This window comes from Macaca mulatta, chromosome 4 (assembly GCF_049350105.2).
Source record: "Macaca mulatta isolate MMU2019108-1 chromosome 4, T2T-MMU8v2.0, whole genome shotgun sequence".
Classification (NCBI taxonomy): domain Eukaryota; kingdom Metazoa; phylum Chordata; class Mammalia; order Primates; family Cercopithecidae; genus Macaca; species Macaca mulatta.
Window position 1 is genome coordinate 41233787 of NC_133409.1, and position 16153 is coordinate 41249939.

Below are 16153 nucleotides of genomic sequence, written 5' to 3' on the forward strand. Positions count from 1 at the left end.
AAAACTAGCTTAGCACCCGTGTGCAAATCAAGTATGCCCTATTCAATTTACTAGAGTGATGCTTTGACATCATTCCCCTTAACAGAAAGCTGATAATCAAAAATAGCCCACAGGGCTTTATTTGCAAAGATGGAAAGCTCAAAACACTTGCCTCAGCTCAAGATGGAATCTAATTTTTTTTAACTAATTCTAATGCATGAGACAAAGTAACAATATCAGTTAATGAGAAGCATGGGAACTGTTTGAATGCCTGTTCTTCTACTTGTTGCATGTGTTTCACCGAGTTTCTTAATCTTTTGGTACTCTGTTTCTCTGCTTCGAAACCTGGAATAATGATAGGTATTAGCAGCTCTGATTATTTTGTTGTGAGAACTCAGACCCCCCAGGCAAAATTACCAAGTGAATTAAGTTTTCCTTTGACTTTTACCCCTTCCTTACTCACACCATTGAGCTAAGCACTAGGGATTATAGGTAAGTAAGGCATAGGCCCTGTCCTCAAGGAACTAACAGTTTAGTGGGTGAGAAAGACAAGTTAATATGACAATGCAGATATGGCTGAAGAACTGCTTTGCTGAACATAAGTAGGGTGGGGTTGCTTTGGGAGCCCAGCACAAAACACCAGCCACCATTGGGAAAAGACTAGGAAGACTTTCCACCCAATCACCTTCTTTCTCCTCTGTCCTTTTGTCCCACCTTCCTGCTCCCCACAAAGCCACCGCCCTATGACTTTCCTTCTGAGATAGAACCCCAAGCTTTAGACTGTTCCTTCTGCCCTCTTCCATCAGAACCTATCCATCTGACATTGCCTACCTAATTGCAAACTAATTCAAGCTAAGGCATTCATTGATTCATTAATTCTGAGTGGTATTTGCATTCTGACTGGAGCTGTCCTTACACACTCTACCAATCTTTATTGAGCATATACCATGTAGGTTAATTTCAATCTTTTACCTAAAAGACTGGTGAGTGGAAGAATCAAGCCTTGAACCTCATTCTAGGCCAAGTATCCTTTTCTCAGAAATAGTTTCTTATTCCATTTCATCACAGTCTGTAGGCTCTGCCTAGCTTGGCAGCGCCTATAGCAGAGATTTCACGTACAGCAATAGGACGGTGCTAAGGTTCTTCTACGTGGAGATGAGACATATACCAGAGAGAATGGAGAAGACTGCCATTGTGATACCCTAACTTGTATTCACTGGATTGACTCTCTCTTAGCTGAAAATGCTGGATGGATTCCATTCGGCTCCTTCATTTGCAAGACATTAAGGGCTCCCTACCCACCCTCTTCCTCAAGGACTTAACTTGTGCAAGCTGACTCCCAGAACATCAAAGAGTGCAATTAACTGATAAGGTGGCAAGCTATGTCCACAGTGCCCAGGAATTTGCTCAGGTGATAGTACTCTAAAGCCCCCACATTTGGGTCCGGAGCCCCCACACCTATCACCTTGTGATGAATTTAAAGCCCCTGCACCTGGAACTGTTTGTTTTCCTGTAACCATTTGTCTTTTCAACTTTTTTGCCGGTTTTACTTCTGTAAGATTGCTTCAGCTCAATTCCCCCTCCCCTCTCTAAACCAAAGTATAAAAGAAAATCTAGCCCCTTCTTTGGGGCCGAGAGGATTTCGAGCGTTAGCCATCTCTGGGTCACCGGCTAATAAAGAACTCCCGAATTAGTCTCAAAGTGTGGCATTTCTCTATAATTCACTTGGTTACAACACCATGGCACCATAGCTGCTCCTGGAGGTCCCAACCCCATGAGGGCACTGCTTAGTTCTCCAGCCACACTACCTGTCCACTAGAAGGGCAGCTGGAAGTCCCAGGAAAGGGCAGAGATTTCCTCCTACCACACCCCTCTCCACTCCCCACCCCAGGGCCACTGTTTTTGCCCGTTGCTGCTATGGAAGGACAGGAGTGAGCTCCCGCTCCTGACAGGAAACTCTCCAGGAGCAGCAGCTATAACTTCCTCATCTTTGCATCATCAGCACCCAGCCCAGTGTCTGAGCCAAAGTAAACCCTCAGTTAATGTTTGGAGAAGGTGATGGAAAGGAAGGGAAGAGTGAGCTGTTGAGACAATCGAAGATAGTTCTTCTCTTTGGCAATTCTAAAAGTACTTAGCTAAATTTATTCTAAAACGCTAGGTCTCTTCCACCTTCTGCTTCTCTCTATTCCCTCCTTCAGACACAGCAATTAAACTCTTCATTCTGAGCAATCCAGTGTTAATAACCTAGGATGAGAGAAGGCAAGAGAAACCTCAGTGCCAACAGTGCACATCCCTTTTTGTGCATTTCTGTGTCCCCTCACTTTCATCCCCTGCCATTTGCATCTCCACAGGTCCCACCTGAGCAGGTTTCTCTGTGGCTTTAGCAGGGTGTGTGTATATTCACATTTTTTCCAACGTAGGTGTATGTGAGCTTGTTCTCAGAGCTCTATGGTTTCTATAGTCGTAAGAATAAAAGCATTTTTCTGACTGACCACTCCATCCCTGCCATAGTGCTTTACCTCATCTGGAAGGGTGTGCAGGACCCAGTCCATTACCAGAAAGGATACAATCTCATAGAGGGCAACTCTCAAACTCATATGGGATTCAGAGGGTGGTGCCAAAAACTTCTCACATTTCTTCTCAGACTACCTTTCACTGGTACAGAGACCTCCTCCGATGGGTGCTTGAATGCCCCTTCTCTCTTGATCTCCCTTCCTCATTCCTTTTCTACTGTTCTGTCTCCTCGCCCTCTCTACCTGACCACACCCCCTACATATACATCAGGTGCCATCTTGCCTCTATGCCATGTGGAAAGAAAGGCTTCTGACTCCAAGTGTGAGGGGCAAAGTAGATCATCACTTTCTTGAGAACGGAGCACCCGCTAGACAAATAATCTTCCTTTCTCTTGCTCATATTTTTTGTATTATAAAATACATTATATAGTATTTTAATTTCTAGGTATTTTTAAACTAAAACCTTCCTTACCTGCCACAGCTGAAGCAGAAACAAAAGTAGTGAAGGGGATAAACAGCCAATCCCACCACCTTCCTCTGGGTAGTTGAGGGCAGAAACACTCACTTGAATATTCTTGTATGAGTCCGTTTTCACACTACTGATAAAGACATACCCGAGACTGGGTAATTTATAAAGAAAAAGAGCTTTAATGGACTCAGTTCTACATGGCTGGGGAGACCTCACAATCATGGTGGAAGGTGAAAGGCACGTCTTACATGGCAGCAGCAAGAGAGAAGTGAGAGCCAAGTGAAAGGGGTTCCTCTTATCAAACCATCAGCTCTCATAAGACTTATTCACGACCATGAGAACAGTATGGAGGAAATCACCCCATGATTCAATTACCTCCCACTGGGTCCCTCCCACAACATGTGGGAATTATGGGAGCTACAATTCAAGATGAGATTTAGGTGGGAACACAGCCAAACCATATCCATTCTGTATATTCAGGTACCACAGTGCCTTGCACAAAGCAAGTGTTCAAAGGATATTTATCGGTGGAGGCTTCCCAGTGTTCATCAGACTACAAAAAACAAATAGCCAATTCATTCAACTGCTTCCAGTTCGTTTGACAACTACCAAAGAATATTATATATTTCTTATAGCCATTCCTAATTAAAACATTATGCAAAATTATCAAGGTAGGTAGAGATAGTTAGAAAACACATAAAAGACATATGTGTTTTCTAGAGGGAAGGAAAGAAGAAAGAAGACAATGCCTATGGGCCATGTTAAGCAGCAAGGAAATATTATGGATTATGCCCTGACACCATGACTCTATCAACAGATGTCCCTTCAGGTTAAATTTCAGGCAACTTTAAGGCTTGGCTCCTAAGGGTTAAACACAAGGTCTGTGTGCATCCCTGTGCATCCCGGCAGGGTTTTCTTTTGAGCCGCCTGTTTGCCCAAGTACCTCCCACTCTTTCCCTTCCCCACAAGCTGCTGCTCCACTCTATGTACACAAAAAAAATGTTTGTCTTTTCCAAAGCTGGAGACACCAACCAATGTCTGTGAATTTCTTTGTGTAATAACATAATAATCAAATCACATTAACTCAGTGTCAAGGGAGACATGTGTTTTCAATTTTAAAACCCACAAGTGATTATTTATTCCCTAATACTTCATTTGTACATTTAGTGAGAGAAATAGGAAAGTCACACACATAGAATCGCTTCCAACCTTTGCCATGAAGTTATTTCTCTAGTTGTTTTCTAGTTATTTTACAAGTTGTCTTTCAATATTAGCATTACGGTATTTCTCACTCTCTTGTTCAATGATACCAAGTTTAATTTTCAGCCTTTACAACTTTATTGATTTTTAAACACTTGTATTTATGAATTACACAGTTAGAAAGAATAAGTAATGTCCTCTTATTGGTTTTGTTTTACTATACTTTTTATGTGGTAAATAAGTCATAATATGAGATCTACCATCTTAGCAAATGTTTAAGTGTCTAGTACAGTCTTGTTAACTGTAAGTACAATGTTGTACCACAGACCTCTAGAACTTTTTCATCTTGCGTGACTGAAACTCCATACCCCTTGAACAGTGATTTCCCCATTTCCACTTCCCCAGCTGCTAGCAACCACCATTCTACTTTCTGCATCTATCAGTTTGGCTACTTTACTACACTTTTTTTTAAAGGACCAAAACTTAAAATCTTTCGGGTGCTGATACATCATTTTGGATCACTATACCCCAGAGAAAATAGGGTCCTGTGCTAGACTGCCTTATGTCTCCACTCTTTGCCCTTTCCTGTAAAGAGCAGGATATAATGAGCAGAGCATCATCTTCAAGGTCAGAAAGACCCAGGTTCCAATCCCTACTCTGTTACTTATCCATTGCATGACTTTGGCTAAATTATTAAACCTTTCCAAACTCATTTTTTCATTTGTAAGATGTACCTATTTTAATATCAACTTCACAATACCCAATTTTATGAAAATTTATTGGATCGCAAATGTAAATTACCTAGTAGGTACTCAATATTTTGGTTCCATCACCCCAGCTACAACCTCTAGTCTCGTATGGATTGAATACATGGAATCGGAGACCCAGTGTGTTTGTGCTAGATGAAATACATCAGATATGTCTTTGGGAGCTGTTCAGACACTCACGCAGGTGAACACTGCAGTAGTCATCTAAAACAATTCTTTCTTCTCTCTGAATTAGTTCAATGTGAAAATATATAACTTTCCATGGCCTGTTAATGTCTTAATGAAACCTGCTTCCTTAAGAGTGTCCTACACCAAGAGTACAGACATGATTAGTCCTAAGGTGCCACTAAAATCCATAGACAGCCATGGGCCCTAAGAGAGAAATCTCAATGCACAGGTAAATTTCTCGAGTTCTCTGAGGAACTAAGGATATTTACATTTAAAGAGTTATATTCCAACCACATATAAAAACCACATAATTAAATCACAGAATCCACTCCAGTGAAATATAATTCAAGCAGCCTTTGTAACCTATAAAGAAAAAGGAATTAGCTTCCAATGCATTCCCTTTCTAAAGAATAAAGCATAAAGGTTTTCTTTATGGAAGTTTTTAGAGATCAAAGTTTCTATCTAGGCCTCTACCAATGGGTAAAGTTAGTACTAATCTACCGTCTTTCTAAAGATGCACTAATAATCACTTAGGAAAATCCAACAAATTCAGAAAAGAAATAGAGGTTCAAGTTCTTCTATACAGGGGATCATCCCTGTTATCTGACGTGTTAGATGAATGAGTCTTGCCTGTTCTGGACAATTACTTCAATTCGACAATTACATGGTAGCACCTATCATGAGCCAGAAAATGTACTACAATAAACAGAACAGCAGCTTACACCTCAATAGTCATCTCATTCCTTCATTCCTTCTTTTGGTAAACACCTTTTCGGTAAGCCAGGCACCATAATAATAGATAAGACATAGTCCTAGCCTAACAGGGTTTACAGCAGTGTGCGGCATCTGCCGCACAGCAAGAGAGCTAAGTTACTGCAATACTAGGAAGAGAGCTGAATGCCTCTGACCAGGAGCCCAGGAGGAAGTACTTGAGGTGGGCTGCCGAAGGACAGATGACATTTCAACAGGTGGGGAGAATATTCAATTGAGAAGGAATGTGGGAATCCAGATAGAAACAGAAAACTCTGGGGGACCTGGCATAAAAACAGCAAGAGCAGAGATCTGTTTATCTGCAGGGTACTTTTGGGAGATAAAAATGGAAAAGTAAGTTGGCCTCATATTGTGGAGGGCCACGAATGTCAGAATAAATAATATAAATTAAGGAGACATTGTGGGGTCCATTGAAGGACTTGGAGCAGGGGGCTGACATGTAGGAGTTGTGCCTGAGGAACAAATATGTCGGTGGTAGGTGAGATAGATTGAAAGGGATGACTAAAGGCCCTCAGAGGGGTTCATCGAATATCCTGGGACAGGGAGTAAACTAGCAGAGAGGGTGAAAGGAGGGAAGCAGTTGTAGTACGTTACGGCACACATCTGGAACTTCTGCAGTCAAATTTGACAGTCCAAACATATCTCCCAGATAAAAGACCACACTTGCTTTAAATGTGTGCTGAGAACTAGAGAGTTAATGCAGCAGTTTTTAACCTCTGGAGACTTAGAATCAACTGAAAGTTTGGTCACTTCAATTTGCTCACCACAAACTGTTGCCCTCAAAACTCTGGATTTGCTGTAACATTTCAAACTCTGAGAAGCGGAGGGTTCAATAAAACCACATTGAGCCTGGCACGTATTACTTCTTTAGGACTGAGGAAACTTGATCTGCTTCTTACTAATTCATTTAAATTTCATTCAAACTAGGATTTTGAAAAACCTTTCGATTGCCCAGAGAAGCCTTAAGAGCTTATTTCTAAAGCGTTTTCTCCCCTCCTTACAAAAAGGAAACAATAGTTTTCCAACCATCCCTGAACCCCGGATGTCAGAGATTCATAACCCATTTGTTGGGATGGAGTTTATGGTAGGCCAAAAAAAAAAAAAAAATCAACTAAAAACGGCAGATTTTGCCAAAAATCCATGTGTTGCATGGTTAAGGAGACAAGCATTTGATCCTCTTGAACACCTACAAGCGATGCAGCAGGTGTGCAGACAGTCAGCTAGGAAGGAGCTCATTCTACTCCATGACTCAAACAGCCATGTTGGTTTTCCCTTCACTGTCAAGAACATAAAGGAAAAATGGCAATTGGAAAAAATAAGCATGTTAAAAAGGAGAGTGAGAGAAACAATTTCACTCTGTCTTAAAGACTTTCCTATTCCTCCCCCTCCTCCTCCCACTCAGTGGCAATGTTGAAACAAAACTCTTCTTCTAGTGACAGCCGTCAAGAAGTCGTGAGTATTTTTTGTACACAGAAGAGCTAATGACATAAGGCTTTAATACATTCTATTCAAGACCTGAGTTTCGAGAACTTAAAATAACTTTTGAGTTCCTTTAAGCTCAAACAGATTTCCCAACTTCAAATTAAATTTTAAGATGATGGTTTGTTTTATTTTGGTTTAAGTTTTTTTCTCCCTTTCTTACTTTTTTTTCCTCTTTTTGGTGGTTTTATTATTGTTGTACATGTTTTATTGTATGTGTTATTTGTTTTTTAATATTTACAGCTGATCTTTTCTATTAAAAACTAAGCCTAGCAAATGCCCTAAATGTTAAGAAATTTAATTTTTTATCTTAATTAAATTGCTCAGAATTTCAAAGTCATTTATAATGACTTTGTCTTAAAAATAGGTCCACCCATGTGAGGAAATCTCCACACTTGATGACATTAAGGGCTGAATAATATATTTGGTTGTCATCAGTTTCTACCCATCATTTTCTGACCACTGAGAATACACACAGTAAGAAATAAACAAATATGGCTTACGACCACTGGTGATTTCCGAAAGGCTGGGGGAGACATAGTATTTTATTTTAAAAAGGTTTTCTGGAAGCTCTTTTATGAATAAATGGAACTTTAATGTCTAGAGATGCTAAACTGTGAAAGGGGTGATTTGAATACTGAAGTCATTACAACCAAGTCTAAGTTATGAAATTTGCTAAAAGCACATGAAAATGAATCGAAGTGTTTAATACATTGAAGGAAGCACTGGTCTCATCCAGAGAATGTCATCTTTAGCACCTCGTCAAAGTCCATACTGTAAGTTCTGGAAATGAGTCAATATTGTTTTCTACATACAACCTCTTTAAATAATTCTTTTAAATTTCTTAAAGTAGTCTATATAAAAATTATTTTTACAGGGTAACTGCATCTTAGGCTAGGTTACTTCAACCTTAAAATCCTCATGTATGCTTTCAAGAAAACTGTCATCCTAGACAACACTAACCTTCCAATTTTGCAGGGATCCTGAACCCTGAACTAGTAGAATGTGTGAAAGAGTGAAAGAGCTGTGCTGTAAATCTGCTACTTCTGCTTCAGGACACTTAAAGTCAAACTAATTACCAGTTTCTCCTGTTTTTTAAAGCTGCATATTGAAAACTAGAATTTCACCCTGATTCCTCCAGAGCTCAGCATTCTTGAACTTAGATGAGAGCACACACATCAGGAAAGTAATTTAATTCCATCAACATGTATTTCACACCTATAACTTGCAGGACTTTGTGGAAATTCAAAGAAAATTTAACAGAAATCTGGTCTCCAAAACCTTACAGCCTAATAAGAAAGTCAGATATGTGAATAAGAGTGAACTTTGCAACCATACAAGGCACAATTGTTACAGCAAAAGTCAAAAAAAGCAAAGGACAAAGAGGGTGGCTATAGTCAATAATAATTGTACATTGAAAAAATAACTAAAAGAGTATAATTGGATTCTTTGTAACAGAAAGGATAAATGGTTGCAGGAATGGATACCCGATTTTCCATGATGTCATATTACATATTGCATGCCTGTATCAAAACGTCTCATGTACCCCATAAATATGTATATACCTACTATGTACCCACAAACATTAAAAATAAAACAATTATAAAAAGTGAAAATAAAATAAATAACAAAAAAAAAAGCAAAGGACAGTGGCAGTGGCAAGAGGGCCTGGACCCTAGAACTCCATTTTGAGGTTGATTCAGAAAATGATTACAAAGCTAATATGTGTAAGTTTTAGCATCTTCCACTTAACAAATTGGCTTATTGTTCAAAAAGAGCATTTAACAATGATGTTTCTGTAAATGAAGAATTTATTCAAATTTTATCAGCAAATTTTTTACTGTTTCCATTATATGTAAGACTATTATACACTAGATACGAGGGGTCACAAAGGTTGATTAAATGGTTTCTGACTTTGGGGTGTAATAGTTGTTCACCAATAACTCTGTAGTACAAGACATATGAAAAATCCTGTAACAGTTGAATGCAGTGGTACATACTTGTAATCCCAGCTACTCTAGAGGCTGAGGAGGGAGGATTGTTTTTAGGGAAGGAGTTTGAGGTTGTAGTACACTATGATTGCACACCTGTGAATAGCCACCACACTCCAGTCTGGGCAGCATAGCAAGACTGTCACTTAAAAAAAATTTCTGTAAAAGGAAGATAAACAAAGACTATGAATAGTCACTAACCAAGCAAGAAATTTTATTAGAATAATTACTAGCTCAATAATTATCAAAGTAGGGCTTAATAACACATTATTAAGAGGTTCAGTTGGACTGATGCTCAAAAGTGCTAATATTAGGTTTATGGAGTTGGATCTCCATGGGTGCTTACAGTCAGCTCTGCTCACTTAAACACAAAGGCTTTCTTTGTTCTCAGTATCACCTGAGCTACTTCTGCACCAATTACTCACTACTGGACTTCTGGAAACAGTTGACATAGACCTATTTCAGGAAACCAGGTATACAGTTGACAGAAACAGCCTCATAATATGGATATATTTACAGCTTTCTTAAATCTCAGATATTTATTCTAGGTTTAAAGTTTCTCCTGGTACCAAAATTAATCAGCCCCTATACAGAATATTCCATAGAGAAGGTACTCAAAAATGAAAATAATTTTTTAACATATTTTTGCATTTGAGCCAACCCCAACTTGTAAAATTTAAAAATTACTGTACTGGCAGTGCCAATACAAACTTTGTATTCCTAAAATTAGCACCAAAGTAGTGCAAAAATGTGTTAATATGTAGATATTTGTGATATTTACAAAAGAAAAGTGAACAGAAATTGAATTTCCCAGTTCGGGTCAATGCTCACATAGATTAGGCAATGAAACATTCTGGAACACTTTTTATAACTATTCCAAATAAGAATCTGGAAACCATAAAACAATAAAATCCAACAAAGGTGCATTAGGATAACTGTAAATGCCTTTAAGTAATGATTTGTAAAATTGTATAAGGGTCTTAAATAAACCTAGCATTTTATTACCAGGCACATTCTTAACATTCCCCAGATTTTTACAAGAGGAATTTAACTGAGCCATCTGTAACATTTAGCTTAGCTAATCATTTACGTTTCTACCCAGAAATACATACGAAATACATTATCATATCATATCAAATACATATCAATACATTATCAAAGTAAATATGGTAGCTATGCACTGGGAGTCCTTTTGGAAACAAATATATCAGATCTTTATCAAAAATTGATTAACACATTTAAATACTTCAAAAAGCAGGACCTTGTACTATTATACAGAGGGTGCTTTATTCAGATTGTTATATGAATTTTTTTCTCCCATCTTCAGCTTCTTATATCTTCGTTTTTCATTATCTCACAAAACACAAATTGCTCCCTAAATGACACTCGATTGATAAGTTATTAATGTTAGTTTAAATAAACTTATTTTTCTTGGATTGTTGCACGTTCTTCCCCTTTAGAAAGCTACCTTGAGGATTTTTTTTTCCGGTTAGCTTTATGTATGTCCTCAAATAAGAAAATTAAGTGCTATTATTTTCACAAATGGCTATGTAGCATTGCTTCTGAATCATTTGCTTGTTAATTAAAGGATAACCCAGATAGAAGTTAAATGGAGTAGTCATGGCCTGCCTTGGTATTTTAGAAAATATTGGCCACCAGTTAACACTGCAACTTGTCAGATATCTACCTGCCCAACTGAGACGGTAGGTTTGAAAGTATACAAATAAAGAATATACGTCATGATGAACAATTCATTCAAAAACTTTGAACAATTTTATGGGGAAAGACATTGTATGCTACATTTTTTAACCTACAAGGCATCATAAAAAATTAACTATGAAAAGATTTGTTGGCTGGCTTTATTTAATTACTGGATTTTTTTTAATGCCATCTGAGCTTATGTTTCAAAGACTGGCCCAGTATGGTAGCTCATGCTTATAATCCCAGCATTTATGGTAGGCCTAGGCAGGAGGATCACTTAAGCCCAGGATCACCAGCCCTGGCAACACAGTGATACCCCCATCTCTATTCTATTTTTTTAATTTGAAAAAAAAAAAATGCAAGACAGGCTAGACTAGAGTGAGAGGAATGAGGCACTAGCCTTACTTAAAATTTAGGGGAATACCAAATAACACAGTGATCAAGATGTATCATATCTTAATGCAATCTTTTTAAAAATCAAAATTAAAACCAAAAACAGTCATGAGAAAGAATATAACAAAAATTTAAACAAAGATCCAAAGAGGTCCGCATTCTGTCATGTTGCCAAACTAATATTACTATTATTCGTTTGACTCTAGGTGAAAGAAATAGGTAAGGAATCTTGCTGTTTTCTTCTTTGTTATAAAGATAAAAACAGATCTAAACTTAGTATCTCCAGCTCATGGCATCATTAGTTTAGTGATATTTTAGTCAAAATTAGTGAATAGTAACCATTATTTCCTACCATCTACACTTACAATATGTCACTTAATTTCAATGTCATTATCTTAACTATGAATCTTCCTAAAGTACTACACTACTTGGAAAACTAAAGGGAAGTTTAAGAAGTAATCCATTTCAATTTGCTATGTTTATGGCATATTTCCATCATTCAGGGTTATTTTACTTGCTTCTGAGTTTATTATATAAATATAGATATACCCCCAGCTACATAAGACATTTTCTTTTAGTATTTTGGGATGGGGGAATTTTTCTAGAATATGAAGAAAAGGAAAAGATCATCTATAGATATTTTCTTTTAGATTTTCCTTATACATAACATAGGAATAATTTATTTATTGAATAATTGATTTCATTCTATATAGAGCTATCACTACATTTCTTTGCTTTCTTATGTAGCAAAACTCCTTAAAAGAGTGGTCTACACTTGATATTGTTTCAAACTTCTTCACATTGTTTCTCTTCTTAAACTTTTTATCATAAAATAACTTCAATTTATCAAAAATCTGCAAGAATACTCATATATTCTTTCTCCATATGCACCATTTGTTATATTTTGCAATCTTTGCCTTGCTGCAATACATTTTTTTCTTAACACTTTATTGTACATATGCCACTTTATCACTAAATATTTCAGCATGTATTTTCTAACAATGAAAGCATTCTTTTGTAACCACACTTCAATTATCATTCAAATAATATGTTTGGGGTATTTCTGGGCAATCACTGTGATGTCAACACTCAAGTTTTAAAAGGCACATGTGAAATGAGTATTAAAATATTTATAAATATGAATGTCTCATGCATAAATCCGTATCCAAAATTATCCTAATGTCATTTATGAAATTTTTTTCTGATACAGAATCCAGTTAAGGGTCATGCATTGCATTTAGTGCACTGTCTCTAGTATTCTTTATTATGAAACAATACCTAAAGCTGTCTTTGTCTTTCATGATATGGACATTTTTTAAGAGCGCACAGGCTGATTGTTTTGTGGAGTGTCCTTCAACAATTTTGTCTAATGTTTCCTCTTTATTAGAATCAGATGTGCATTTGGGGCAGGAACACAATATGTGTGAGGTTGTATCCTCAGTGCATTACATTAGGAAGAGCATGATGTCAGTTTCTGGTGGCATTAACTTGGATTACTTAGGGAAGATGATGCCCCCTCTACATTTTTCCACTAAAAAACTACCCATGTTTTTCTTCTCCAATATTAATAAGTCTTCTGTGGGTAAATGCTTTGATATTGGGTAATTACCCCATTGCTTTTTAAACTTTTCACTTAATAATTTTAGTATCCGTTAATGATTCTGGCCTGAATCAGTCATTACCATATTGGCTGCAAAATGGTAATTTTCCAACTATTATTTCTTCTACATTTATCAGTTGGCACATTCTACAAAGAAGAGATTTCACTTCTCCTTATTTACTTACTTACCTTATCACCAGTATGAACTCATTGGTTCTTACTTCAGCCAATGGTTTATAATCCATTCTTTTGTTATTCATTTTGAGGCTCAGATTTCCCATATTTTCTCAGACCCCTTGATGTGGTCACTTCTGTCATTTTTAAATGATTCCATCATTTTTTTAGTTCCCTCTTATTTTCTAGTATAACAAGATGCTACAGTTCATCCGGTACATTTTCCATCCCTGCCCTAGAACTGGCCATTTCACCAAGATAAATCTGGTCCCTATTGGCAAAAAGTCATATTTTAAAACCACAGTCTGGGTGCTAGGTGTGCTCATTGCTACCAGAGTGTTGCTGCTTCTAGGCACACAATAAAATGTGCTCAAGTACTGTGCATAGTTCATGGCCAACTCTCAGTCTTCAAGGTACCTGACCCATTAGCAGCATTTAATTTTGATGATCACATCTTCCCACTGGCAATACAATCTTCATGAAGCTTCTAGGAAATGATGTTCTCTTGGCTTTTCTCTGTCCTCATGGGATACTCCTTCCCAGTCCTCTTTAATTTGCCCTACTTTTCTCTAAACCCATCTAAAGTCAAGGTAGAGTCTAGAATTCAGACTTTGATCCTTTTCTGGTCCATATCTATACTTACTCCCTAGGTAATCTCATCTGACAACTCTCAAGTTTTTATCTCAAGTCCAGTCTTCTCCCTCAAGCTCTGGATTTTATATCCATTTATTTCTACTTAGCATCCTCACCTGCATCTCTGATAGATGTCTAGATACAACATGTGTAAAATCGAACCACTCCAGACCTGGTCCACCTATAGCTTACCCTTGAATTATGCCTTTGCATGCATAATGCAGCCTAAATAACAAACTGAATTTGGTCACTCACTGCCATCAGGGAGCACCATTGTTTCCTCTGCCTCTGCCATCTGTTGTGATTTTTGAGTTCCATAGAGGAAAGGGGGAGATAGGGGAAGGCAGGACAGAAGCCAAAATTACTTTACATATGAGCCGTACATTTCCTACTAGACTGTTAAATTGACTCTACATTCAAAATTGGCAGCAGACGTCACTAATGTGGCCCTAGAGTGATTCATATAATTTCAGCTGAGATAAGAAATATCTTGACAGACATTCAAATAATGTGTTTGGGGTATTTCTGGACAATCACTGTGATGTCAACACTCAAGTTTTGAAAGGCACATGTGAAATGAGTATTAAAATATCTCTACTGGTAAGATTCAATTTTTATGGCAACCAGTAAGAGAGAATACACCATTAGAAAGTAAACACTCTCTGCTTCTTGTCAGGGGCATCCAGGTTACTTTTTGTGCTAAGATTATTGGTTCCTTTGCCAGTGATGTTCCTGGGATATTAGGAACCATTTCCTCACATGTAAACTGGTATATTCACAACCCTTCTAATTCAGGTGGAAAACATCATACAAGTGAGAGTGTGGGATGAGAACTTGGTCTAAATGTTTGAGTCTCAGTTCCACTATAGTAGAAAAAGAATAACTGCTCATTTCAAATGCATGCAGAGCTGTGTGAATTTCACTTAGCATACCAGCATCATTAACAAGAAAATGAAATTCTTAATTCATATATTTCATGGTCTTCCAAAATTACATTCTGAAACACCTTGACATTTTAGTAAATGTAATGCATAAGAAATATAGTTAGGTCGGGTGCAGTGACTCTCTTCTATAATCCCAGCACTTTGGGAGGCCAAGGTGGGCGAATAGCTTGAGCTCAGGAGTTCAAGACGAGCCTGGGCAACATGGCGAAAACTTGTCTCTACAAAAAATGTAAAAATTAGCTAGGTATGGTGGTACATGCCTGTAGTCCCATCTACTCAGGAGGCTAAGGTGGGAGGATCACTTGAGCCCAGGAGTCAGAGGTTGAAGTGAGCCAAGATTGCACCGCTGCACTCCAAACTGGATGACAGTTGTGAGACCCTGACTCAAAAAATAAGTAAAAAATTTAAAAAATATATCAGGTGTGTTCATGAAGCATTTCAAATGTAGAATTCAATAGACTATATTTTTAAAAGTATAGAAAGCATCCTCTAAATTTCTCTCCTTTTAATACATTATATTTTTACAGAGTGGAGAAAGTTGGCTCTCTTTTAAATATATAAATTTCTTGACTTGATGACTTTCCACAGATACAACATACTCAGGGGAGATTGGCACCAAGAAAAAGGTGAAAAGACTATTAAGCTTTCAAAGATACTTCCATGCATCAAGGCTGCTTCGTGGAATTATACCACAAGCCCCTCTCCACCTGCTGGATGAAGACTACCTTGGACAAGCAAGGGTAAGCTGACTGCCCCTGTCTCCTCACAGCAGGCCAGCGGCCAACAGTATGTGCCTCGGCTGATAGCACTGGTGTTGGAGTCCTACTCTGCCTCTTGAGGAGCTCTGTGACCCTGAGCTCATTATTCCATACATCTGGACTTATTCCTCTAATAGCAAATGAAATTAACAGAAACATCCCCCTTATGAGGTGCACGAAGTAAACCATGTTTATATGCTTAATATACCCATGCCTAACTAGCCATTTTCATTTTTATAAAGGTATGAAATATATTTGCATGATACTAAGTAAAGCAAAATTTTGGACTGGCAGATTACTAATGAAGGAATAACTAAAGTTTTTAATTTATTAAATTAGCTCATTGTAATAGCTACACTAAAAATAACCCAATCATTATCAACTCTTAATTCTACTTTAGGCTGTTGATGCACTGCATTTTCCTTTTCATAATTTTTAATTCATTTGAATAAATCTTAATAACTCTACAATTACTTTTGTAATACATTGATCTGACTGAGGGTGGAAATTAATGTGTGACAATCTGCAAAAAGTGTTCAGGTTATGTCCACCCCAAACTGCCAAAGGAATTTAAATTTCAGCAATAAATGCCCCAGTTTAAACAGAAGTCAAA

The 16153-nt window shown here is 37.5% G+C and overlaps 1 protein-coding gene across 2 annotated transcripts in view; it reads left to right on the forward strand.

The window, feature by feature from the left end:
* PDE7B (phosphodiesterase 7B) overlaps positions 1–16153 on the forward strand; it is a 333398-nt gene that overhangs the window by 269711 nt on the left and 47534 nt on the right. For both annotated transcript variants that reach the window (XM_015137382.3, XM_015137381.3), the window contains one exon: positions 15371–15522. In XM_015137382.3, coding sequence (XP_014992868.1) covers positions 15371–15522 — 152 coding nt within the window. The remainder of the gene's footprint in view (positions 1–15370; positions 15523–16153) is intronic.